General features: G+C 44.8%; 1 protein-coding gene across 1 annotated transcript in view; it reads right to left on the reverse strand.

The window, feature by feature from the left end:
- The window catches only part of LOC113964925 (alpha-2-macroglobulin-like protein 1), a 32659-nt gene extending 6645 nt beyond the window's left edge, over positions 1-26014 (reverse strand). The window contains exons 1-26 of the mRNA XM_027677708.1: positions 26000-26014; positions 25539-25557; positions 23951-24016; positions 23624-23756; positions 16057-16240; positions 14875-15037; positions 14471-14523; positions 13571-13588; positions 12898-13057; positions 12214-12298; positions 11307-11421; positions 10875-10989; positions 10366-10475; positions 9655-9822; positions 9173-9403; positions 8704-8767; positions 7799-7944; positions 6687-6836; positions 6155-6271; positions 5442-5589; positions 4898-5009; positions 3413-3638; positions 1746-1872; positions 1336-1457; positions 791-845; positions 9-92 (exon numbers count right to left, since the gene is read on the reverse strand). Of these exons, the coding sequence (XP_027533509.1) occupies positions 9-92; positions 791-845; positions 1336-1457; positions 1746-1872; positions 3413-3638; positions 4898-5009; positions 5442-5589; positions 6155-6271; positions 6687-6836; positions 7799-7944; positions 8704-8767; positions 9173-9403; positions 9655-9822; positions 10366-10475; positions 10875-10989; positions 11307-11421; positions 12214-12298; positions 12898-13057; positions 13571-13588; positions 14471-14523; positions 14875-15037; positions 16057-16240; positions 23624-23756; positions 23951-24016; positions 25539-25557; positions 26000-26014 (2986 nt within the window). The remainder of the gene's footprint in view (positions 1-8; positions 93-790; positions 846-1335; positions 1458-1745; positions 1873-3412; positions 3639-4897; positions 5010-5441; positions 5590-6154; positions 6272-6686; positions 6837-7798; positions 7945-8703; positions 8768-9172; positions 9404-9654; positions 9823-10365; positions 10476-10874; positions 10990-11306; positions 11422-12213; positions 12299-12897; positions 13058-13570; positions 13589-14470; positions 14524-14874; positions 15038-16056; positions 16241-23623; positions 23757-23950; positions 24017-25538; positions 25558-25999) is intronic.
- Between the last annotated feature and the right edge of the window lie 1211 nt (positions 26015-27225).

Consider the following 27225-nt stretch of genomic DNA (forward strand, 5'->3'; position numbering starts at 1 on the left):
TTCCTTACCAGTGACTGAGATGGTGGCTCTGACTGAACCTTCAACCACATTTAGAGGCAACATCAGTGACACAGACTCCTGTGCTGGATTTCCTAACACCAGTTGGATAAGGTGTGGAGAAGACAAAAAGAAAGAGATTGTGAAGAAAACAGCCTTCAAAATCTGCAGAAAGTGTTCAAGGCTATTCTGTGTTAACTTCCCATTTTCCTGTCACAGAGACTGCAAAACACCTCAAAAAATCCCTGTCCCATTCCACCCTCAACTTCTTCCATCCACCTCATGGTGACTGTGCTGTCCTAACAGCCCTCTTCATAGAGAGGTTGAGAGGATTTTCTCCTGGAAACTCTCAGTGGTCAAAGCCACCTGTTTTTCTCTACAGAAGTTACTCCATCTTGTTTTAGATTTCAGTTGCAGGCTTGTCATCTCAATGACAACCTCGTGCTCTCAAAATTAGCTGATGGCCCCATCATACACCATAAAATTCAGGACAGGAACATCAATCCTAAGACATGTCCTCCAGTGTCACCATATTCAGTAGTCTGGTTTTATTTCCCACAGGTGAAAAAGGCCTCAAGCTGCCACATTAGTGTCAGGGGTGTTGATGCTAAAAGACTGCACCTCCCCACATCCTTGCCTAGAGGAAAGCTCTAGCTGGTACTGCAAATAGAGTATGCTTCGGTAGCTTTGTCATGCGGACAGAGAAAATATTTCAACAAGTGAAAATATCCAGGACCTGTTTAGGCAGGAAGAGGGGGATAAGCAGGGTGAAAGAAGAAAACAATCTTTCTACCTTTTTTGGGACATAGGATGGAGCTGTGAGCCTTTTCTACCAAAACTCCCTCTGGCTGTTGGAGCACAGAAAAGTAGCATTTTAATGAGCACACAGGAGAGAAACAGGATTACAAGGGGATTAGAAGTAGATATGGACAAAATCCAAGTTCAGACTGGACAGTCAGAGGGAATATCATTATTACCACACAAAAATGCAAATTACTGTCAAACATTTTCACTTCATATTAGAAGCTTCATATTAAAATTACCACACATTTTCAGAATATTTTAACTTCTGAATGTCTGCAAAACTGATGCTGTGAGATTCAGCAGAGAACTCAGGAGCAAGGACATAAAAGAGCATTTAAAGTTTTCCATGGTATGAAGTGGATGACACCCCTCTACCTCCTACACCCATCAGCCCTCACGGATGGGCCCAGCTCAGGGCCTGAGATGCTAATTACACATTTTGAATAGCAAGGGGTAACTCCCAAAACACATACAAAATGTGGGTATTGCACAAAGCTCATTTTTAGGTTTAGGTAACAGAACAGCTTCACTGACCCGGACTTGAATGAGTTTGACAATTGTGTCTTTCTGTCCTTGTTTTGGGACAAATGGTATCTCTTCACCACAGAGCTCTTTGGTGGCCACAGCCTCTGTGTGGAGGGTGATGTTCATGATCCCTGAAAATAACACACATGTAGGTACATAAAATATCTTCTGAGGAAGCACTTCCTATTAATACAACAGACATCACCTGTTGACAACAAAAAATTTGATCAGAGCCCTATATGGTCCTGTACCTCCTAGTACAGACTTGCAAGTAATCAGGACCTTAGGATGAATGCAAACGAGCACTCTCTGGGTAACAAAGCAACCAGCTCCTCACTCTATGTCAGCTTTTACAAAACATCTCCACCTTGGTTTCATCCCTTCCCAATTTCACCACCCCACCTCCCTGTTCTTCTCACCCAGTTGCTCAGCTGTGACACTCCACTGAAAGGTCTTGGCTTCACCAGCACACAAGCAGCTGCTGTAGACACAGCCCTTGCATGGCTTCAGCTGGAAGTGTGCAAACTCCTCCAGGGTCATTTGGATCTGGAGGGGCAGCAGGGATGGTAGATGGTAATAAATAAACATCACAAACACCAAAAGGAAGCCTAACGGGTAGAAGCAGGGACAGGTAGGCTGGGAGGAATACAGAGAGATTGTTTAAGTAGCCACGGGTCAGGTTAGGAAAGCTAAAGTCCTGGTAACCTGGACAGGGATGACAAGAGCAACAAGAAAAGCTTTCATAGGTATGGTAGTGATAAAAAGAAGACTAGGGAAAATGTGGACCCTTTCCAGAAGGAAACAGTAGACCTGGTTACCAGGGACACGGAGAAAGATGAAGCACTCAACAAGTTCTTTGCCTCTGTCTTAACCAACAAGTGTTCCAGCCATACTGCTCTAGTCACAGAAGGCAAAGGCAGGGACTGGGAGAATGAAGAACCACCCGCTGTAGGAGACAATCAAACTCAAGACCATCTCAGGAAACTGAGGGTGCACAAGTCCATCGGACCTGATGAGATACATCCACAGGTCCTGAGGGAACTGGTGGAGGAAGTGGCTAAACCACTATCCATCATATCTGACAACCCATGGCAATTCAGTGAAGTTCCCTCTGCTGGAAAAGGGAAATCATAACCCCCATTTTAAAAAAGGGAAATAAGGAAGGGACCTTATTCCTTAAAAAGGGAAATTAGGAAGGGACAGGCCTGAGAGATGGGCCTCTGTGAACCCCATGAAGTTCAACAAGGCCAAGTGTGAGGTCCTGCATCTGGGTCGGGACAATCCCAAGCACAAACACAGGCTTAGTGGAGAATTAATTCTCAGAGCAGCTCTGAGGAGAAGGACTTGGGGGTGCTCATAGACAAGAAGTTTGACATGACCCATCAATGTGTGCTGGCAGCCCAGAAAGTCAGCTGTGTCCTGGGCTGCATCAAAACAGGCGTGGCCAACAGGTCAAGGAAGGGGATTCTCTCCCTCTCCTCTGGTGAGACTCCACCTGGAGTTCTGTGTCCAGCTCAAGGACCTCAACGTAAGAAGGATGTGGACTTGTTGGAGCGAGTCCAGAGGAGGCCATGAAGATAATCAGGGAGCTGGAGCATCTCTGCAATGGGGACAGACTGAAAGAGTTGGGGGTGTTCAGCCTGGAGAACAGAAAGCTCAAGGGAAATCTTAGAGTCCCTTTCAGTACCTCAAAGGGCTAAAAGAGAGCTTGGAGAGGGACTTTTTACAAGGGTATGCAGTGATAGGGTAAGGGATAATGGCTTTAAACTCAAGAGGGTAGGGTTAGACTAGATATTAGAAAGAAATTATTTACTGTGAGGGTGGTGAGACACTGGAACAGGTTTCCCAGAGAAGCTGTGGATGCCCCATCCCTGGAAGTATTCAAGGCCAGGTTGGACGGGGCCTTGAGTAACCTGGTCTAGTGAAAGGTGTTCCTGCCCACGGCAGGGGTGTTGGAACAAGATGATCTTTAAGGTCCCCAAATCATTCCATGATTCTATGATCACAGGCCATGGATTTCAGCCATCTCCCGCTTTTCTCACAGAGCCTGTCAGGGCTCACCTACCTTCATGCAGGGCTCACCTACCTTCATGCATTGCTGCAAGTTGTTGAAGACTGTGGCCTTCAAGTTGAAGGTCTCACCCTGGACCACAGAAGATGGCAGTGGCAGCTCCACAAGAAAGGGCTTGAAAACAAGCAGACTGGAGGCTGAAGCAAATCCAAAGCCATTATGTCCTGTGCAGAACATTCCTGCTTTCCATTCAGTGGTGCTGTCAGGCACAGTGACAGTGACATTCTTGTTCCCACTGGGACTGAGGAGAAACAGACAGCAACAGAAGCATTTAACTGAATTTTGCTGTACACCACACCCAGTGACCTAGACTGTGTCCTTCTCTCCAGTGTATCTCATTCCCTGAGCCCTACTGAACTTGCAGCCCTTGTAGGGTTACAAGTAAGGCCTTGCAGAAGTTGAGACCCCTGCCTCAGAGGCTTATATCAAGAGAACATTTTTGCCAATAGGTTACATGGCTGCAAGATGCCATCAATCACATCAGACAGTGCTTGCCCTTTGCACATCGAAAAATGGTTTAGAGATGTCAGCAATTTCATCCTTCTTGGCCTAGAGATGGAGAACCAGACACCAGAAGAGCAACAAGACCATCATCAGTAGTGCTTAGCAGAAGAGACAGATCCTGCCATTCAATGTCCTGTGAGACACTGACAGCTTAAAGCCCAACATGAAGACAGGGCAGAGGCTTGCCCTGTGCCCACATCACAGCTTTTTGTTCTGTGGCTGCTACCATGGCAGACATAAAACCAGCCCTACCTAAAGCCAGTGATACTATTTGACTCCAGTAACTGGAGTCAAAACATTCACTTTTGCCATGAACATACAGAAAGGCAACACACACAACATAGAGACATTTTGCTGGCTCAGATCAGGTTGGTGGACAAACCACATAGGAGATATCTCCTGCTAGGGGGTGAAGAGATGGTTGTATCTGGAAGGACACTGGAGGTTGGAGAGGGCAGATGTGGGGGCATCTGGCCTGAGCCTACTCCAGTCTCCAGACAGCAGACAAGAAAGTCTTGAAGTCTGAGACGAAAAATCTCCAAAAGCTCCCTCAGTAGACTCTGTGTGTACACTGACCCTTTCTCACAGGACACAATTCCCAGTCCTGTGAAGGACTTCTATGGACATCAGTTTCCCCTGAATACCAGGATACACCCTGCGAGCACAGTTTGGGAAATGCTAGCCCACAGGGCTACCACAAGCACAGTGAGGCAGTAAACCAAGCTGTTCTGCTGCACTTCACCTGCTTTTCTATCTTCCCATGCCAGCCATTTGCCATCGACGGGCAACATTTCTGTATGATTGTCTGGTAGAGGAAAATGCATTTAATACAGACATCAGCTCCAATAAGAAACAGCCTGACAAGTATGAGCCCCACAACCATATGTCCTTGGGTGTTTTGCACAGCTGCCTATGATCTAAACTCAGTTGCATCTGCTGCCACTCCCAGCCACACTAAATGACCCAGACTAAACCCCTACTGCTCAGTTTACTCACCCCACAGAATACAAATCCCATAGCCAGGTCTGGGGAAAAGGCTTGTGTACTTTCTCTTCAGCTGAAGAAACAGGTGGAAACATAATGGGCTGATAGGTTGATGTCAGATGTTCTGATGGAAATAACAAAGATCTAGTCACCACAGTGTCCTCAGGTCCTGGATAAGAGCAGAAGAGTTCCAGCACAGTGCAGGCTGTAGCTAATCCAATCAGCTCTCTGAAAGCATGGCATCAGAACAGAAGGTTCTGTCCCAAATTTTAAAATATCTTGCCTCATTTCAAATGACAGAGGTGCTTTTGGCTTTATTTGCATGTGTGGGCACTATGAGACCATGAACCATTCCCTCACCTCAGAGATAGGACCTGGTATTCAGACAGATCTCTAATATTTCAGAAGCTGTGAGCCTCAGGCAGCCTCTACACTATCACCCAGGGAACGCTCTTTCTCCTCCATTTGCAATTACAGGATTGGCTCAAACCCAGGACTGCTTTCACCTGAAAGACTAAGCACCCTATGTAAGAAGAAACAGTTGGCAAATGCTTACTATTATATGCTTTATGGGGCTGGGCAAACATCAGCATGGGCCTAGAAATAAACACTCCTGTTTTCTGCAGCTTAGTTGTCAGTGATGTGGTTGGACACACTCTGGGTTTCCTGATATTGGTGTTGGACATAATTTTCAACCCCATTTCCTGTGGGAAAAAGAAAGAACTGAATCACCAGAAGTTTGTCCTCTCCTCACTGCCCTCTGCCCTGTGCCTTCCTGTCCCCTCACACAGTGGGGACTTGGTTGCACTCTGGCTTGGCAAAGTACTCCCTTGCTTCATTTTAAGAGGGAATAATTCAGATCCTCAGCAATGGGCAAACAAGGCCTTCTGAGCTAATTCATCTGGCCTGAGTCAGCCAGATTTATTCCTTTTCAAACACATGGTCATTTAGATATCACACCTTCTCAGCCTGCAGGGTGCAATTGCTCATGCTGTGGAGATTTAAACAAATTATGTGAAATCCAGTTAAAGTAACCAATAATCCTTGGCATCTTGAGTCACATAACCAAAGTGTGGTAACCACACAAAAATTTTTCCTGAGTCAACATTTCAAGTCACTTATTCAAATAACAAGTGAGTTACAAGGGCCTAAACTGCACCTGTTCCCTGTGTTGTCTATAACAGCATCCCCAGGATACTGGTAAAGTCAGGGGGCTACATTCCCCTCAGTTCATAAATTATCTCAACCCGCCAAATCAACCATTTTTACCCTGAATGCTGTAAACACATCAGGCTCATCAGAATTTGGGAACCCACATGAATGATCATCTTCAGACACTTGGTGAGGATACCTGGAGTTATAAACAGATGGGAACAACCCATAGACCTGAGAAAGCAAGAAAAAGCAAAAAATAAAATCAGCATGAATTAAACCTGCCATTCTCTTCCTGTCATACATCCAAAGCGTGTTTGAATTGCTTCTGGCTACTGTGCACGAACACGTGCCAGAAAGCCCAGGCCTGCTGTCACTCTTCCCGGGCTCTCCTCTGACAGAGCCAGCACAGCCCACTGAACTGAACACAAGACAGAACAACAGAAGTCATCTTACCACTGGTGCCCTGAGTGATGCTCAACCTCTTTCTTAACCCCTAATCCCTAGCCATGACATGCTGAGAGTGCTGCTGATCCCTCTGGGCCGTGCTTTGATTTTCTTGGAGATAAGCTCTGCACAGATGCAGTGGCCTCCCTCCCTCTTCATGTCATTATGAGGGAATGGAAGAAGTCAGAACAGGCTCACTCACCGAGTGGCTGCTGAGTTCTCTTCCTGGCTTAATCAAAAGGGTGCTTCGATCCACAGCCCAGACAGCACACATGGATCCAGGAGCTGCCAGCAGGTGGAGACCGACCTGTGAACCAGGAAGAGTCTCTGGCTTTGAGAAACCCAGCTCCACCTGGATGGGAAGAATGCAGGCAATACCTGAATGATATTTCTGATGCTGGCCACCATAGGGACCTACATGAAGAGAGTTTCCAAGAACTTGCCTTGGACAGAAACCCAAGGAACCTCCCAGGAACCCCCAGAAGGTATCTAAAAAACATCACACTGAGGTTCTAATAGGAAAGACAGCACAGGGGGAATCATCAGTGGCTGCATGGAGATATTCCTGTGGAGTGAGAACACACCACTCTCTTTATCCAGCAAACCAGCCAGTCATGATAACACACCTCACACGGCTGTCTTCTGAAGCCCTTTCTTCTGAAGCCTCAGATAAAAATTAAGCCTAGTCCTTATTCCCAGGCTCTTTGTGGGGTTGTTCTCAGTTTCCTGAAGTTCTTCCTGTTCTTGCTTGAATCTGACTGTCTATAGCAGACAAACAGCTGTGGAGCTGTGGAGCAGGGGTAATGCCAGTCCTCAGAAGTTCATCTTTGGAGTGCAAGACAGCCAAGAAAGCATATTCCCATGGATGTCAAAACAACCACAAGTACTCAGCATTTTTAGGATGGCCAGTAAAATCCACTTCTTCCATCATCCACTTTCAGATGTCATCCCAACACCATATAATAACAATTCTAAGTGTCTACTGCAGCAGCAGAGCAGCCCTGAGCTCTCCTGGGAATCACACTAATGACCTGTGCTGTGCTGGGCTATGATCCTACTAGGCTGCAGTTCCTATACATGCCTATGGAGACAGACAGCAATTCCCTGCCTTTCCCAAACATTGCGGCAGCCCCCACAATGCTCAGCACACACTTGCTCCGTACATCACAGTACACCTCACCACCCACAAACTGCAGTTCACATGACAGCTTCCCACACAGTATCAGCCACACACAGCTACACAGTCTCTCCTTTCATTGCAACAGACACATACACTACCACATATTTAGTCATCGCCTCAGACACAAATCCTACCTTATTTCTGAAACACATGGAGACACTGAAGGTGGCAGAATCAGCAATGATTTTTCCATTAGGGAAGATAACATAAACAACCAGTCTTGCAGTTGGGGCATAGGTCAAGTTGAAGGTAAGAGGGATGGAGAAGAAGCCTTCCAGCACTAGATGGAGAAGGAGGGAATAAGAGAAAGTAGATTTGGTAGTGAAAATGGACTCTGATCAGCTTTTGTCATTCTGCATGTGCCTGTTTAATTCCTTTCTTCAAGTATTTCATGATGGAGGAGATTTTTGGAGACCACTGAAATAATCAGCACATCTCTGAATCTGGCATTCAAGACTAGCAAATGACTCTTCCTGGTTCTGTTCATTGCCTCAAGGACATGAAAAGGTACTTTGGAGTTCAAGCTTGGTTCCACAAAGAAAGTGTCAGATATCTTTCAAAGTCTCCTGTCACCAAACATCTCCCATCCTGTAACTAAAAAAGAGGTGACCTTTGTCCCAAAGCACCTATAATTCAGGTCTGAAAAAATAAGAGCTGAAGAAGTAGGCAACAGTGGGTCAACACCCATCAAAATTATAAGTTGTGGCATCCTAACTACTCAGATTATTTGTAGACACAATTGCTGTGGAGGGTAAGGCTATAGTTTCATGCCACTTGCAGGAGCAGCAAAAGGAGACTTTGAAAATGAAGACAACAGAGGATGAGCCTATGGGCTGGGAAATGCTGAGCATTCTTCTCTTGGTTCAAAGCAGGAGGGTAAAGGAAACAAGAAAACTGGAAAGGCACGTTGCTCTGATACAACGGAGAAGTAGTGAGCCACCTCCACACCACGAAGAGGCTTACACCACATATCCAAATGAGAGTTGATGCCACAGACCACTGAGTGCTCGCTAAACATGAAACTGAGGAGTGCACTTACTTCTTGGAAGCCCAACCCAAATAGTCTTCTGACCTGCATGGACTATCCGTCCTTTTCCTGTGACCTAGGGAAGAATACAGAAGGGGACAGTCACATAGTTACATAGTCTTTGAGATCACTGTGAAGCTCAAAGTAACCCTGAAATTGGAGATTAGGTGGAGCTGGGAAAAGAGATATTACCTTTTTTCGCTCTTGGCTAGTAAGGAGAGTTCAGGGGATGAAGAGACTCGGGGGAGGACAGGTAAGTTCAACACCTGCCCTGCACCTGTGCAGAGCCTAAAAGAAAGATTCTGCCTTCCTTGCTATTACTGCAGTCCCAGAATCGAAACCTGGATCCAGCCCCATGATGACTGGATGAGCTACCTGTCCTGGGCTAAGCCAAATCTATCAAATATCAGGCTTGAATCTTTAAGAGCTGCTGATTTTGTGCTTTCAGCTGTCACCCACTAGCACTTCCCCAGAAACTCACAAAGTAGGAGAAAATGACACGCTTGGGCCCATGTTCCAGGTCTTCCTCATAAATTCTGAAGTCCACCTGGACAGATTGCTTTTTACCACAGGGCATTGTTTCTGGCACACGAACAATAGAGAGGAAACTCCTGCTGATGCTGTAGAATGGACGTATGAAATAAGAGGCTCGCTGGTAACTCAAATCAATTGTCCCGGGCTCTCTATCCAAATCTTGATGCAGGACACTTGCCTGGTGAGACAAAAAACTCAAACAAGTTAATTTCCCTAGTTAAGCAAGTTAGCTGCAAATCACCAAAGCTGCACCTCGGTAAGATGATCTGAACAACACCAAAGCACAGGTCTCTGTGTGGAGACCTCAAGAGAAAAGTAACTGGGACCTGGAGAATAAGCTCTCAGAGGGAGCCAAGATCCAGAACAAGCTGAGGTGTTTCAGGAACTACTGTCCTTCCCCTGCCACAAGACAGAGCCTTCCTCACTTACCTCCAGTGAGACCAAGGTGCTGTTCCAAGCAGTTGTGTCCAGGCTAAATGAAGCTGTCCCAGAGTGCCCAGTAATGTACTTCTCCTTAAATCGCCGCTCACCGCTGTTTACTACAAGGAGGACTTCTTTGTGCTTCAATGCCTTGCCTCGGTAGTCAATGACTTTAATCTGAGAACATCATGGTGAACAAGAGAAGTGCAGAAGAGTCTAATCAGGAGACCGAATCTCCTGCTTCTCCAAGTCAGGAGGAGCATTTCCAAAGCCAGCAAGATCACCCCTTCAGTCATTAATAAGATTATCAACACTGCTACTGGTCATGTCACATTATCACTTGTGGTACCATGTTCATTCACAGAATCACAGAATCACAGTCAGAGAATCACAGAATGGGTATGGTTGGAAGGGACCACGGTGGGTCATCTGGTCCAACCTCTGATGCTCTCCATTCCTTCACAGCAAAAGGCTTCCTGGCTGCTGAGATTCCAAATGTTTGGGTTTGGACTCCACATACGGATGCCCATAGCTGCTGCTACTCATGGCTTATTTGGCAAATGTCAGTCTTGGGTGTTATTCTCACATTTGACAATTCAAAAGTTTTGTCTCTGGCTCAAACCCCTGGCTGAAGGTGAGGTCAGAAAAGACAATAGACAACAGTCACTATGAAAGCATTGTTCACATTCTCTCCTTCAAAGGACTGTAACTGTGAATTACCTTCCCCTTGTACATCTCTCCAGTGTGGTAGTAAGAATTCACATCATCAAACAAGGCCATCCCACCAATCCTGGAGATGAGTAATTTGCAGGAAGCATTGACTTGTATCTCTGAATGAAAGCAGTAAAACAGAAGCATAAGAGAAGGAGCAAGAAAGCCAAGCATCCCTCAGCCATTTCCCTGCAGGATGACCCACTGGTAGTACTAATGGACATGCTGAGCTGCACACACATTTCATATCATGATGGTGATCTGCCCACGACTCTGGGTATCTAGTCTTCCTCCCACTTGACTTCTAGCCCTTAGAGAGCTTCACCACCTGAGACTGTAGGTACTCAGAATGAGTGTGTCATCCCATCAGGAATTGCTGGCTCTGTATCTGTGAGGTTTGACAGCAGGCCCTAATGGGCTCAGAAAGCTCACATCTCTTGCTAGCCTGAAAGTCTTCAAAAGTGCTTTTGGTAAGATTAGTGCAACTTCCCAGCCACCAGAAACATTTCCAGAATCACCTGTGGCATCCTCCACCAGCGAGGCCTCTGCAACTATGCTGTCCTGATAATACCGAAAGTCTCGACTGAAGGAGGACAGACTCACATTTGTGAAGAAGCAACCTGCCTCATCTGTCTGAAAGTACAGGAAACAAGGTCTGAGCAAGGCAGAAGGCTAGAAATTATCAAAATGGTGCAGAAACAGCAGTGCAAAACCCCTGCTCTCAGGGAGTTGCCTTTTGGCACAGCAGTCCAGGATGTGGAGCAGGCACATGATGCAAGCCCACTCATAATCATCAGGCACAGTTACTGAGAAGCAGCACAGTAGAACACTGAGCAAGCAGCTAAAGAAATTGGGTGACATCACTATTACTTCAGCAAAAGCTTTTAGCAGCCTTGCCTTACTAGCACAAAAGTCTCTGAATAAGCCTCACCTCTTCCTGAGCATCTCACCTGGTTGTTGAATTTGTGGCAGAGATTGGGTTTTGAAGCACTGGGCAGGAATGGGGCTATCATCTGACAAAGGCTCACATAAACTATTCCCTGGATGCTTTTCCCATGGGTGTATCTGTTTGGGGAAGCAGGGAAAGGCAGAGACAGTCACATATAGTGGGAGAACACAGGGCTTGCTTTGCATAGACCCAGAGACCACTTACTCACAGATATTCACAATACAGCTCAAGAGTGGCAGCCATACAACAGGCCCAGGAGTCCTGACCCAGTAAAGCAATGTCAGACTAGGGCACTGCAGCGATGGGAGATCAAGGGCTCTGTGATATAATTAGTGCTAAACTAATCTATTCTGGGAAACCAGAGTGTTCTAGGTGCTGACTCAGCACAGAGCTCTGCACTATACATCAGCAACACCCGCAATAACCCCAGGATATGCTGAAGGCATGCATCATCTAACAGGCAGAAACGTGTGTGATTAAGCAAGTGCCTTTCATTAAGAAAGTATCTTTACATGAGGCTAGTTCTAGTGTTGTCCTTGGATTGTATCTGGGGCAATTAATTTTCAAACTTCTCTAGTTTCCACTAGAGCATAATCTGGAAAAGCTTCCCTTCATTTCCTATGGGTTTGTTCTGCAGATGAACACCAAGTATCTACTATGCATCTGCAAAAAAAACTAAAAAATGGCTGCTTGTCAAAGGGTAGGTTGTTCCCCCAGGTTTTGTGTGTAGAGACTTGTTGAATGTTTTTAGAAAAGGGGCATTAGAGTATCAGAATAATAGTTACAGGAACGTTTTGTGTTGCATCAGGGTGCAAACAGTGGCCATGGAAGATTCTGGCCTCCTGTAACTGAAGTGCTCATCAGGCCAGGAATTAACACAGGGACAACCCTCCAATGAGAATCCTCACCTGCCACATATCCGGAGCGGGAAGGTTGTATCTAGGGCATAAATCTGATTTGGTGCCTCAAAGATCACTTCAAATTTTGGCAGCACTGGAAGGAAAAAACAGAGAACTGTAGGAAACACAGGCCAGGGACAGCCTTCACAGAGAATCAACATGAAGACAGACTATGGTAGAATAAGAGACAGGAAATGAAGAAGGAAGGAGGTGAGAAACAGAAAGGGAATATTTCTGTCGTGTCTTTAAAAGATTTATGTATAGGCTCTGGTTGATTGCTCCTTTCCAAAGTAAAACCAAACATGTCCATGAACCTGCACTTCTGACAGCTATTTGCAGTGAGAGAAAACTAGTCTCCCAACACAGTTGATTAGGGAATGAAAGTGAAGTTAGATGGCACTGGACTTCATATTCTCTGGCAAAGCCTATCCTAAATTACCTTGTTTTGTCTAAGATCTGCAGGAATAAGCTGTGTCAAAGGTCTGCGGTCATGCACAACATTCCTTCCACACACTGACCCAAGGTCCCAAAGTGGTCTCTCCCCTGAGCCTCAGCTCGACTCTTTTCTGTGACAGATGCTACTATTTGTCCCATTTGCTCCCAGGATGGTTATCAAGGAATAAACACCCAGCTTCCGAGACCAAGAGTACGAGGTCCCCCCTGCAGCTCAGACAAACCCCCACATGCTCATACCATACTCCTTAACAGAGAAGCTGCCATATGCTTTCGTGCTGGTTACGTTGATGACATATGTTCCCAGCAGAGGCTCATCGCTCAGCTGGAAAGACAGATCTGCAATGCCATCTTGAGGAACCACGTTCAGCCACTGCTCTATCTGGTTGTTCTTAGGGTCCTACATCCACAAGAAAGACAGAAACAGTTGTTCCTCACTGGTCCACATTCCATAGAAATTGACCTTTAGGATTTCAGTCCTGTAGATTACCAGGTTCTATAGCTAAGGAATGAGGTTTGGTATAGACTAATCACGAAATTTTGAAGATACTCTAGTGCCTAGGTTCTGCTCCCAGTATCTGAGTCTCTTTCTACATTTATTTAAATTCCAATCTTAAGGAAAGATTTTTCACAGTTCTAACTTTCTTACATAAACATCTAAGTTATGTCTATATACTCCCGCAAGTCTAGAAGAACTGAGCTTTCCACTGAAGTAACTGGGAGCATAACCTCAAATAAGTGCATAAAAAAGAAGCTGAAGGAGTATGTTAATTTAAGAATTCAATATCTAACAACAAAAAAGGTCTACTATTCCACTCAGAGGTCCGTAAAACTACCAGAAACTGAATATGAATAGCACAGTGAAATGACTGCCATCATCATTACTCTAACACTGGATTTCAGCATCACTCACCTGGAGAAACAAAGAAATCTGGGGAGGGAAAAAGACAAAAATATTAGAAGGGAGAAATACATGCCAGCATCACACACAAGGCACTTCAGATGCAGAGCCCTCTCTGAAGGATGTACAACTAGTGATTTGGAAACTTAGAGCCCTGATAACAATACAAAGTAAAACAAATGCCACCAAAAAGGAGAAATACCAGGTGGGTTCCTTACAGTAAGGTCTGAAGAAAGGGAAAGGAAAATCCAATCTGGAGACCGCCCAGCACTTGCTAATGACTTCCTGGCAGAAAAACTCAGGAAAAGTCACTACCCAAACAGACCTAGCTCTGGTTCACCTGCAGTCTCAAGGGAGTTACAGAGGTATAGGATCACAGAGTTTGGAATGAAACTCTGGAGGTCATCTAGTCTAACACCCTGCTGAAGCATGTCTTTGTGCCCATAGCCTTCTCTAGCTGGGTTCTGCACATCTCCAATGATGAAAATGCCTCCTCTGGACACGTTTCCATATTGTTGCAATGAAAAAGCTTGTCCTAATGTCTAGTCAGCATTTCCCATGTTCCAGCTTGTAGAGGCCAGATTAAGAGCACCCTTCCCCACAACAAGGAAAACCCGACTTACAAACTATTCACTCCCCATGTGACACCACCACATCAGGAATCAGTATGTCACATGCTTGTGCTTACATGACTATTCTACCAGGATGAGCAAAAGACATGTACACCCCTGCCATCTTCCTGAGTTACCAGTTTTTATTTGAGTTACTATTCCCCTCTGGACACCCGTCAGGCCTGGCCCAGGGATGAATGTGGAAGAGCTGGAGCTTTAGCAGACAAGCAGGGTAGAAAGAAAGTAGGATCCATGCGTGGTACAAGGCAGCCTTTTCCATAGTGCCCCAGGACTGACTTACCGAATCGTTGAGTGCAATGAATTCCTCATCCAGAGTCACAATGCGAAATTTCACTGAAGGCAAGGAAATCAGGGAATATATTTATCAGATGTCAGTTCTTCCCTACAAACCCCTGCTCCGTTTCCCCATCCTGTCTCCATTCTAGACACATTTGTGGTAACATGCGACACTTACATTCCCACATGTAAGATATCATGAACATGGTTATCATTATCCTACTGCCTCCTGCAACTTCAGTCATCATAAGTTGGACATTAGAGCCACAGAAAACATCACTCAGCAAGAGACATTGTCTCAAAGCCTTCTGCTAGGACTGTTCATGTATTTCAAGTAATTGCAGGCTTTCCACATGGTGTAACCAGCAGAAAGCTTAGGGCCCACAGTTCCTCCCATTTGCACCTCACCTGTCTGCCCTGGCTGATAGATGGGCTTGTCTGTTTGGATGATGGTGCCACTCCTGGTCTTGCAGATCAGGACCTTTTTCTTCTCCTCAATATTGACCCCTTCACCTGTGATGGTCAGTTTGACAGTGGCAATTTCCTCTGTGCCATCAGCTGGAGGTGCAACCTATACAGACAGAGAGAGAAGAGCACACAGGCACTGAGTAATCTTCTGGGGGCCCTGAGCAGGAACTGAGAGTAAAGTGGAAGAACTAACCAGTTCCTTCCAGCTGTCCCAGGACACTTCTTCCAATCTCTGGATCCAGATCACATCCAGATCTCACTCAGTCCTACACAACAGCAGGAGGCCCTGCATGTCATGGAATCTGTCCTTTTTTCCCACTGGTGACAAGCAGGTGCCTGACACCTCTGAGTCTTCAGACTTCCTCAGCAAGATGGGCAGATGATAGAAAGGTGGGAGATGGTAACAGAGAACCAAAAGAGAAAGATCAAGGTGTAGCACAGCCTCAAATACTAGGCCTTCAGAACTACCCAGCACACACAAGTAAGAAATCCAGATTAGGAAACACAACTAGAGAGTCTTCCTGACTCTGGCAGCCAAAGACTCCAGCAGCCTCAGCACAGAGTATACAGTATAATAGAAGGGATACTTTTTAGACGTCTGCCTTATCCTAGATCTTTGCTAAGTTCTCACCAACAATAAATAACATCTAAGATGTTGTTTAAAAACAACAAGCACATCCATTTCCATCCAACTAGTCTTCAGTAGCTCCCAAGAGCTCAGTTGCTGCCTGACTTCAGGTACTACAGAACTCGCAGTACGTCATGCAAAACACCATTTCCCCAAGCTTTAACTGCAGACCTGCACAAGTCCTTCAGAGAAGAGCTAAAGCTGCTTTATCTGGTCTGTAATGGAAGAGAAGGAAACAGGTAGGTTCTTCTTATGTATCCAGAACTGTGGTAGATTTTAACAAATGTAAATTCCATTTAAAAAATAGATTTAGAAAGGAAATTCAATGCTAACCAACAGATACTGTGCTGGGCTATGCATCTCTAGGCACCACCCACTCCTCTTCCTAACTGGCTCACACCAAGACAAAGTAGACCCTATCCACATCACCCCTGGTGACGCAAGAGATTTCCTGAAGGGAAAATCAGTGATGGCATTTGCCTAGGGTGGCTCACCCAAAACTTAGTGCACTGGAAGGTTTTCTTCTTCTGGATGGTTTCTTGCATTAAGAGCTCATGTCCTGCAGAGTGCTCCAAGACCAGGTTCACTTGAAGCTTTGCTTCATGACAGGTGATATGGAGGCAGGCAACTTGGGTGGACGGGTAGCGGAGAGCTGCAGGGATTACCACCAGGTAATGTCTGGGTCAGGGGAAGATACCAGAGGTGGCATCAATTTGAAGGCTCAAGAAATGCAAAAAACCTTCCCTGCTGTGGCCCACTACTGCAGAATTCCTCACCAATGTGCCACGGCTGCAGTCAATATTCAAGAGCAACAGTGAACACAGCAAAGTGATTGCATCACTAAAACTTGAGAAACAGTTTCTGCTTTCACAGAATATTCTGAGTTGGAAGGGACCCACAAAGATCATCAAGTCCAACCCGAAAGTTAATGGCCCATACAGGAATCAAACCCACAACCTTGGTGTTATCAGCACCATGCTCTAACCAGCTGAGCTAATCTCAGGATTGATTAGCTGAAGTATAGCCCTATAACCTTTTTCAAACCTCTTACTCCAGTAATGTCCTGAACTCCCAAAAAGCATCCCATGCAGTCTTTAGAAGAAGTCCCCGGGCCTAAGGTCTGACTTGGAAGTCCCCTAAAAAGCTGGCTTGTATTGACACATAGGAGTCAATCTAAAGCATGAGAGGCAAGGCAAATGACTCAGCTACCCTTTGGGGTGATCTGATAGAACAGGAAGCACAAGAACTGATAGCATGGGACATGCTCCATCTACCTAGACTGATGCCTTCATGAAAGAGACTGAAACAGGAGTTCAGCATCACTCACAGTTGGTGAAAAGCAGCTGCAGCATGGAACAGAAGGCTCAGGAGGATGGCTATCCTCATCCTGGGGACTCCTGCTGCCCAATGGCTCTCTTCCTGTGAAATCACTGAGGCTAATTTGGGGGGGGGTTGTAATTTCTTCTAGGACAGCCTAAATGAAGAGGTGGGATGGGGGAGGAGCCAGCCTCTCCCCACCTCTCCCTCTCTCCTGGGATTACACACAGGCAGCGGTAAGTGATAAGGTGCACTGTGCCAAGTGCCCTTTAGGCAACAGCAGCCACTTTGGCTCTCATTCACAAGTTCAGAACATCCTCTCCTGCAAGGTTGCCATGGAGGCACCTGACCAAACAGACTTCTCTTGGTAAAAAAAACAGTGAGAACTTTGCTGATCAGTGACCCAGGCCAGGTCCTGATCACTTGTCACTTGCATCCCTTTGTTTCAGCTGGAGATGGATTGCTGCTGGGCAGCTTGCAACAAGAGCTCACCCTGCACACAGCAGGCAGTGTTGTCATTTGGGACAGAGTTCAGTAGCTCTGGATCAGGTTATGGGGATATGGATCTCCTTAGGTTGTTTGGCTTGAGAATGGCAGCAAATTCTTGCATGTGTGTAAGGAAGCGGTGTAGAAACACTACCACCAGCCAGCAACCACTAATGAGCTAATGATTTTGCCTTTTCCTTCCCTTCATACAATGAGGAAAATGGAAATAAATACTGGCCCACAGAGGTCTTTATCAGTGCCCTGCAACAGCCATTAGTCATGGCACCATCTGCAAGGAGGAGTCCTCAGGAACTGCTTCCAGTTCTTCATTGTTCATGTCTGGGTCTGAAAGGTCTGGGGCAGACAGCCTTTAGGTTCTGTTTTTGAACCTGAGGGTCGGGTTAAACTCACAAATTAAATATGTTGAAAACTTTTCAGCACTGATGGCAACCTGTACAGAGCACAGACAACTGGGCTGTTTAACCAGCCTGGCCTCCAGAAAAGCATGGTCACCATGTAAAATGCCTGTTGTGAGCAGTACACAGATTGCATTAACTCACAAACTACATCTGAGACTTGTGAGAGATAGTGTTAGCACAGGCTGAAATGTACCAGATACCGTCTTAATAATACAGACAGCTACAGTTTTGTGCATGGAAATATTTTCCAGTGCTGTTTAATAGCGCTGATGCAGCCTAAGACTTCCATATCTGAATCCCAACATGGTGTTACTCAAGCTGTTGGGATCTCTTCATCTGACAAAAGCAGATTACAGGATGCACAAAAATTTTCAGCCAGCTTGGGATCCCTGTTTCCAGTGCTCTCCATACTCTTTTTCCAGATGGGGTTGGGAAGACTGTTTTACCTCTGTCACCATGCCATTATGCACAGGAGCTGTTAGTGCTAGCTAGTATTGCATTTGTCTCAAGTGAATATTTCACTGCTTACCTGATTGAGATAACTAGCCAGAGGCCAGATATCCCAACTGATTCTAGACATCAGCTTTGGTTTGGTCTAAATCAGTCCTAGGCTCCTAGACAAGGAAGACTGGACACTTTTTATTTTGATGAACACATTCTCCCTATTCTTGTTTCTTTGTGTCCTTCACAAAGAAAGAGGTCACATTACTGAGAACAACAATCACAGAGAATCACAGAATAAGTAAGGTTGGAAGGGATCACAAGTGGGGTCATCTGGTCCAACCTCTCTGCTCAAGCAGGGTCATTTGAGAGCACATTGCACAGGATTTCATCCAGACAGTTCTCAGATATCTCCAGTGAGGGAGACTCCACAGCCTCTCTGGGCAATCTGTTCCAGTGCATGGTCACCCACATGGTAAAGTATTTTTTCCTTTGTCTTCAGGTGAACTTCCTGTGCATCAGTTTCTGTCCACTGCCTCTTATCCTACTGCTCAGCACCACTGAAAAGAGCCTGACAGGCAAACTTACAAATTTTTTGTCTAAAACCCAATTTTCCTACATAAAGCATGATCCAGATCTATCAGTAATCATAGCCAGAGAGGTCCAGATTCTGGAAGACTTCTGACAGGAGCTGCACCCACTGAGGTCAGCACTGGGGAGATCTCTCTGACCCTGACCCACCATGCTCCTCCTACCATGTTTGCTCAGGTGTGCTCTCTGTTCCTTGTTAAGCTTTGGCAGACCTGGCTTTTGGTCAAGGAACATACGTTTGAAGGATCTGCATCAAAGGCAGTGACTGACAGCTGCACAGGTGTCACAAACCCAGACAAAGTCTCTGCAACAGAGAAAGCAAAGTATGGTTGTATAGAGTTTCTAGTTCTTCAGTTTCTTTCTCTAAATGGACTCCAAGAAGGCCTTTGTGTAGAAGTGGTGAGCCAAGAGACCATGGGGAGTAAGGGATCCATCCCTCCTGAAAGCGTGCACCAGCTGGAGCAAAGGACATAGTGCATACTGACAATGTAAAACCATATAGATACCTTTTTTCCACAGATAACTTGAATCAAAATTTGAAAAGGAAGAATAGAAGACTTAGTAAAGGTCACACCTGTGATTAATGGATGACATTGTCTATGGTTCAGAGTGAGAACAAGGACCTTGGAAATCACTCTAGTGTTTTAATATCTTTGAAGAAAACAAAAGGCAGTAGTATCAATGATCTGTATGAGAGGAGTACCAGAGAAGCACTGATGTCTGCAGAGCACTTCGACAGGAGACTGAGCAGAGAGGAGAAAGTCATCACTTTCTTTGAAGAATCACAGCTGTTAGAGAGCCTGTAGTGCAGAATAATTCATCAAAGCAACTGAATCATTCCTCATTCTCTTCTAGACACTTGTCACCAACTTCATACAAGCCTCAGACCTCCTCCATTTTTGCCTTCTTTCCAATCACAAACTTCATTCTACTAATTACTGACATTTCCAGTTTTCCTCTTGCACACACATGCACACACTCTGTAACTACTGTGTAGCATTTTCAAAGACAATAAGATTTTATATCCTTGTGTTCTGATAGTAAAGTATATCTTTGCATTAAGGATATTTCATAGTCCACGCAGGGTTCATAAAAATCTGCAAGGCCATAATGTTTCTGCAACCTGACTACCATCTATAACACAATGGAATCCCTTGAAAGAATCCTTCCATAATGGCAAAGTAGACTGCTGCACCCTCTTTCTGCTGCTTTGACAGCAAATTTGTCCACTGCACCAAAACCAAGCAAGGAATTAAGAACACACCTGGACAAACACAGCAGAAGGAGCAGGAACTGACTGGGTCAGAAAGCTTGAAGGCAACATAGTGTAAACTGTTTTATGCCTCTCTCAATGCTTGGCTCCTATACCAAGATCATTCAAAGAGCTGCAAATCTCATTAATTTTTTTCCCAGAATTCTAGTGCAAGCTTTTAGATTGCAGGATTTAATTTTTTTAGTTGGAATTGAGCTTTGGAAAATTACGAAACAAGGCCCACAGGAGTTTGGAAACCAAAACAAGAAGGTGCTCAAGTCATGAGCAAAGCTGTGGATCTCTCTTCAAAGAACAGGTGTGAACCCTGAAACCTGTACCTTTGCACAGTTTTCACAAAAGGGCACAAATAACTTTTTTTCTTGTAGTCTTTCCTGAAGTCTTTACACACAACTTGAGTGTTGTATGTAGAAACTAGAGTGTAACAACAACTCCACAACATGCCTGATCATCCCATCATCAGTGCCAGCAACAGGTGCACAAAGAACCAATCTGATTCACTGGTTCAGTAGCACCTTGTACTAGCAGCATGGAGCAAGCCATAAGGCACAAGACTATAGCCCAAATCTGATGCTAAAATGAGAGCTGAACTTTGTTAGTCATTTGTTTTTAATTTGGGGAAAAAAAAAACCAACAAAACAATTCTGGGATCTTTTTGCTACTGCAAGACTGAAAAAAATTATAAGCATGCAAACTTACAGGCTCAATTTCAAACTTTAGGGCCAGTTTGCCTTGTTCACTTGCATTATTCTCTGCTCTGCTCTTGTGAGACCCCACCTGGAGTGCTGCATCCAGCTGGAGCCACCTGTACAAGAACAGCATTCACCTGTTGGAGCAGGTCCAGAGAAGGCCACCAAGTTGATCAGGGGGCTGGAGCACCTCTCCTATGGAGACAGGCTGAGAGAGTGGGGCTTGTTCAGCCTGGAGAAGTGAAGGCTCTGGGGAGACCTTAGGGCAGCCTCCTACTACCTAAAGGGAGCTTATAAGAAAGATGGAGAGAGACTTTTTACCACGGCCTGGAGTGAAGGGGCAAAGTTTTAAACTGAAAGAGAGTAGATTCAGGTTGGATATAAGGAATATATTCTTTATGATGAGGGTGATTGCACAGAAAAGCTGTGGATGCCCCAACCCTGGAAATATTCTAGGCCAGGTTGAACAGAGATTTGAGCAACCTGGTCTAGTGGAAGGTGTCCCTGTCCATGGCAGGGTGGTTGGAACTAGATGATCTTTAAGGCCCCTTCCAACTCAAACCATTCTGTGATTCTATGAAGAGCTTGTAAGGAATCTACCTTTAGAAAGCTATGGAAGTCAGCTGGTTGATTAAACAACGAGGAAAGGTATTCTGTTCCCTACACTGGAAATTGCTTTACTCCTGGTACAGAGCAGTCAATGTCTTCATTGACTTCATAGGGATAACCTCCATTTTGGGAGGAAAACATAGAATTCACCTACAAAGAGTCCAAGAAAACTGAACAAAGGGCACACACTGCAGACAAAACATGATAGATTGCTACCCAACCATCACCCCACAGATTTCTCCCTCCATTCTTTACCTTTTTAAATACTATAAACCCACCATGTACTGCAACCCTCCAGAATCCAAATAGGTAATTGTTTAATCAAGATAATCCATTTTTAAAATGTAGAATTTTAGCATCATCTAATCACAAGTCAGCAAATTTGTTGAAGGTTTCAAAGTCTTCCACTTTCAAAGTGGAAAGCTAGAGTGTGTGCATCTTTTCCCTGAAAACAAATTTTTAAACTATTAAATAAAGAAAAGAGAGATCAGAAGTCATATCTCCCACTGAAGATGAGCTGTTTAAGATCAGCTGTGCTACATGTGACCAGGAGCTACACGGCCACCCAGTCAGTAGATGGGTACTGGTTAGTCAGAGAACAAACAAATAGTTCTCAACCAGCCAGAACACGTGTTACTTCTTCCCTAGCCAGACGTGCAGGAACATAAGAAATGGAGTTATAAGGATCACAAGGATGGGAATACATAAACAGGGAAGGTTACAATGAAGGAGAAGGGTGTAGACAGATAGGATACAAATCCCTAAGAAGTCAAGCTTTCTTAATTTTTGTTGTTTATTTAACAGTGTGGCTTTAAAAGAAGACTTTTTAAAAGTCAGTTTAAGGTGATAACAGACATATGCTGAGTTCTGAATATCCTTTTAGAATACAGTCGAGTAATTACAGTAAAAAAGTTAATAAAACCCTACGTGTATCCTTCAATGTTTTAAAGATAGGCTATTGAGCAAGTATAAGTCAGTAGTGAATGTCCAGAAAACACTTTACAAAGGTGTTCAGCCAGGTTTTAACAAAAGAAGTCTGTTCATACCTCCACAGAATATTTCCTTTTTTTCTATTTATTCACCTGGTTCAAAGTACTGTCAGCTTATTCAAACTGAAAAAGCCTTTGGGGACTGCAAAAGCATGGAAATTGCTTTTGCCTTCTATATCTGCAAATAGGAACTAGTTGTGAGGAGCTAAGCTCTATGATTTCTGAAACACAGAGGAACACATTGACCAGAAAAAGAGAAAAAAATCAATCAGTTAATTATTTTTTGAGAGATAAATCTTACCTTGTTTAAATTGAATTCATGTAAATGCCAAAAATGTTTAGACAAGCTTACTTTCAGTGAATCCAAAACATCTAAGGTAGCTTTATTTAATGACAAATTTTAAGTGCTGAGGGCTTTGTGCAGTAATTGAAGTTTAGATTCCATTAAGCTATATAGGAATGAATTGTGAAATGAAAAACCTGATATTTATCTCATTATATTCTTGTCATGAAAAACTGTTAAAAGTGCAGACTCTATAACATTAACCTAGCAGGGTTGATCAAACATGCACAGCCATAGCACACACCTCTGGATAACAAAAATAGGTTTAAAAGGCAATGTTGACAATATTTGCTCAGTGTATACAGGTTACCATCTCAAAAGAAGATGAAATTGATTAAATAAAAGCTTTTTATTTTTCATCAAAATGTATTTAAGCAAATAATTCATAGCGCTTCAATTGTCATCAGTTGACCTTGGAAACATTGCAGTTGTGACTCTTTTCCCAGCACAGAGACCTCCTGTCCATTCATCAGCTCAGCTCCTTCTACAACTCATCAGAATCCTTCCATCTTTCCTCCCCTATCCTGTTGCCTCACTGCCTGTCACAGCTGCTGTTGCAGAGCTCATCCTCTGCCCTGGGGAGCAGCAGGCTCTGCCCTGCAGCACTATGCAGAGCACTCATCCAGCTGGGAATTGCCCTTAGCTGCAGGCTCACTGTCACCCTCGTGAAAGCCCTACAGCAGCAGGCTCCAACAGAGAGAAAGAGGCTTGGGAGCAAATAGGGACAAAGAAAGAAGGCATTGGAAAGATAAACCAGCCAGAAGACACAGGTAGCAGCCTGGTTGCAGTTCTTCCACTGCTTCAGCAGAACAATGCAAGCCAGATAATGTCTTTCTCATTCTTTCCTCCCCTTTCTGCACCTCTCTTACATCCCCAGCCTACTTCGGTCTGAGCCTCACCTGATTACTGAAGCACAGGGAAAACCTGAACTCTGCTGTCAGCAACAAGGTCTCCACCAAGGAACATGGTGTGAGCCACCAGTAAAGGGCTGGGAACAGAGTAAGAGGAGAAGAGAGGGATGGACAAAGAGAACTTCAGACCTAGGACAAAAAGAGGAGGAAATCAGAGTCTAATCAAACAGATCTAACCCTATTCCGTCCTAGAGTCCTTCCCCAGCCCACCACGACATGCCTTCCTCAGTCACGCCCTCTAATTCCTCATGCCCTCTAATTCCGAGGTGTTCCTGCACTCAACAGGACACAGTGTCCTTTACTTAGTAAGCCACTTTCCATACTTCCAACATCCTTCTTGACGTCAAGGAGTTTCTGATCATCCACAACAAGCCCATCATTCCCATCACCTGGAAAAGAAATGCAGCACGTGTTCAGTTGAAAACTCCCCTCTCTAAAAATCTTTCCAGTCCCTTCATCCTCTATAAATGCCATGAAAGATGCAGTAAGATCAGACAGCAAGAAGTGAAGTAGCAGAGGAAAACACCTGGGGATATTTAAAAGATAAGTTCAAAGGTCACAGCTAGTTACTATGCCTGATAGAAAAGGAGAACCAAACGCAGGAAGGGGTGGAGGGATGCTGTAAAATGAGACAGTTGACTATATCTAGTGATCCTCTCCAAGGCTGTCTGAGCTAAGCACAGACCACAGAAGCTGCATTTAAGACCAGTTTTGCCATTACTTCCAGCATCCTGGCTTCAGCCACCACTGTCTCACTCCCACACACGTAAGTTCTCCACCCACTTATGACCACAGTGTGCTCACAAGGAAGAAGAGGTCCACAGGGTCAGTATCATAATCCATTCAGACTTCCTGCTCCTGGGCACAGGCCAGCACCCAATACAGGCCCTCAGCTTTGAGACAACTCCTGGCAGGGCTGTGCTATGGCTGCAGGTCATAAACAGGTGTTCTGGTAGTATGGACCTGTTGTCCCCAACTCATACACAGGATCCCTATTTGCACCTCCTGAAAAGAAAATAGAGGAAAATAAATACAGACACATAAGCAGCTATTCAGAGAGAGCTCCGTGGTTTCAGGTGTAATATGCATACCCTCAGCCCTTTGTTGAGTATCACAGTACTTCTGATGCTGCAGAGGTTGCCTTTCGGTTTAAGTGGCAGTCCTGTGCTGAGGTGGATGTAAATCAGTTGTTGTCAAAAGACACCAGAGCACCACAATTTGACTTATTAAGAGTGAGATTCACCTTGGCCATGTTTAAGCATATTTATCTATTCATCTTTAGGTTCCAGTTAGGGGGGAGAGACACACAGAGACCGTCTAGGGGCAATATTACTCAACTCTGAAGATAATCTTCCAGATCCACAGCTGGCTTCTTGTCCAAACCTTGGACCTGCCTTCTCAGGTGTCAAAGGGACCCACCAAGGCTTGTGGGGGAATACAGAGGAAGTGGCCCAGGAAAGTGGACAGACTCAGGCAACAAATGCTTGGGGACCTGTCCGGCATGTGGTAAGAGGAACAGGCACTAAGTACCCCATGCCTCAGGGGGAAGGAGCCCTGCTGTTATCTCTGAATTTCAGTCAGACCAGGCCCTCAGCTGCTCCCAGTGATATCAGGGTTGTTTCTCTGTTATCCAGTAACAATGCCATCGAAACGAGATCTCCATTGAGGTACCAATGGTGATCTGTGTCACCTTTCTGCCTGGGCCACTTCCTTCATTGCCACTCTGCCTGTGAGCAGTGAGGCATGGAAAGAGACAGGCACTGGGGAGCCAGGTGAGAGGACAAGAAGTGTTTCCAAAGGATATCAGTCACACTACAGTTCTTGGCCTTCTGTGACACTGTCACAGTGAATGGCTATCCCTTGTAGGGAAAAAACAGTGGCAATGGAAGGAGAGGAGGGAACTTTCACTACCTCTCTCCTCTATTTCTGCCTTACAAAGAACAGGAAAGGGAGGGTGAAAGTGAAGGGAGAAAATTCTATCTACTCAAGTAGTTCTATCAAAGGTTCTCAGCACAAGACTGCTAGTGGCTTTTCAAAACCCTTGCTACACTGCCCACAGAAGTCATACTAAATCACAAAAATGTCCAGCTTCTCCCTCCTTTAGTCCCTTTGGCTCCATTATTCCTGGAAAAAATCCCACCTGCTGTTTCTGGTTCCCGTATCACATTATACCCATTGGGCACCTATCGTATCCTCAACCTCCGAATTGAAGGATAATACATGATCACTCAAACCAAGCTGCTAGCCTCCTTCCCTGCCTCCTTCACGTGGTATTCCATGTGCCTTTGCTACTCTTTTGTCATTAACTCTTTCATCCAACATCTCTGCAAAGCTGTAAAATATCTAAGGAAGAAAAAAATCCTGAATCTTACCATGTAGGTGTTCATAGCGTACCAAGCTCTAACACTCACCAGCCCAGACTCGGTAAAACAGCTCCTGAGCTGTGGCTGCTGTTCCCAGTGAGCCTGAAGTAGCACAGAATCACAGCTATGGGTTTGACAGCCCGTTTATGCAAGATTTAACAGACAGCTCAGAGGTACTGTTGCCTCATCTAGGACAGCACAATGTCCTGGGATCTTTCCCAGATACCTTGATTTGAGGGAAATCAGATTTGTCACCGGGAAATCAATTCGATCTGACCTTACAGCTCCAATTTTTCAAGTATGTCAGTTTGATCCTGGTGAAGCCAGGGCACAGTTCGCATTTTTGTCAGTAACTGTTACGCCCTGCATGGGGTATGTGAGACAGACTGAAGTCTTTTCAGATGCTAATCGCCCCCACAAAGACAGCAAGATAACAGAGGAAGAAAGGAGTAAACAATATGTAGTTCAGCAGCTGGACAAACGACTCTTTTAGCCAGACGAAAGCACTTACTGGAATGAGGCTGTTCAAAGGGGAGGATGCAAAAAATTTGCAGCAAGTTGAGAGAGAACAATGGAAGCAATTCTCCACAGCTCAGAGCGAGCTTTTTCTCAAGATTATCTATATATTTAAATTTTGAAGGTCTACTGCTTCCTGAGATCAAAATAGTAAAAGTAAAACTCTGTTTTATTGATGCATGTGTGTTATTTCCCACACATCTGCATGATGGTGTTACAGTAGCCTGGAAGCTACTGGAAGATTCAGGATTCCAACTTAAGTTGTTTGTGTCCCTAGTTTTACATTCTGAATGTATGTTTATGACTAGACCCATGATTTAATTTGATTATTTTTTTAAGTCTTCTTGCATGTTTCCACAGCACTGTAACCTTAAACTGCAACTTCTGCAATTTTCCAGTCACAGATGTTTGGAAATCAAGATGTTGTTAGAGTTAATAACAAGGAAGCTTCTCTTTCAACATACTTTACCCATGGCTAAAGAACCAAGGAACATAAATTTCAGAAATAAGCTCATTTCTATGTATTGATAAGCCCATATCAGCATGTTCTGCTTTTTTCTGTCCTTACATATAGGTAGGGTGATTTATGGGAAGTGTCCCGAGCACCATGGGAAGAGTTCAAGGTCTGAGCCCCACTGCAAGGTTGTCAGACACAGTCCCCACCAGCTGTTGTATAGGTACACTCACTTGAAGAAAGAAACACGTGATCACATTATTGC

This window comes from Neopelma chrysocephalum, unplaced genomic scaffold, assembly GCF_003984885.1.
Source record: "Neopelma chrysocephalum unplaced genomic scaffold, ASM398488v2 Primary Assembly neopelma1_43, whole genome shotgun sequence".
In the NCBI taxonomy this organism is placed as follows: Eukaryota; Metazoa; Chordata; class Aves; order Passeriformes; family Pipridae; genus Neopelma; species Neopelma chrysocephalum.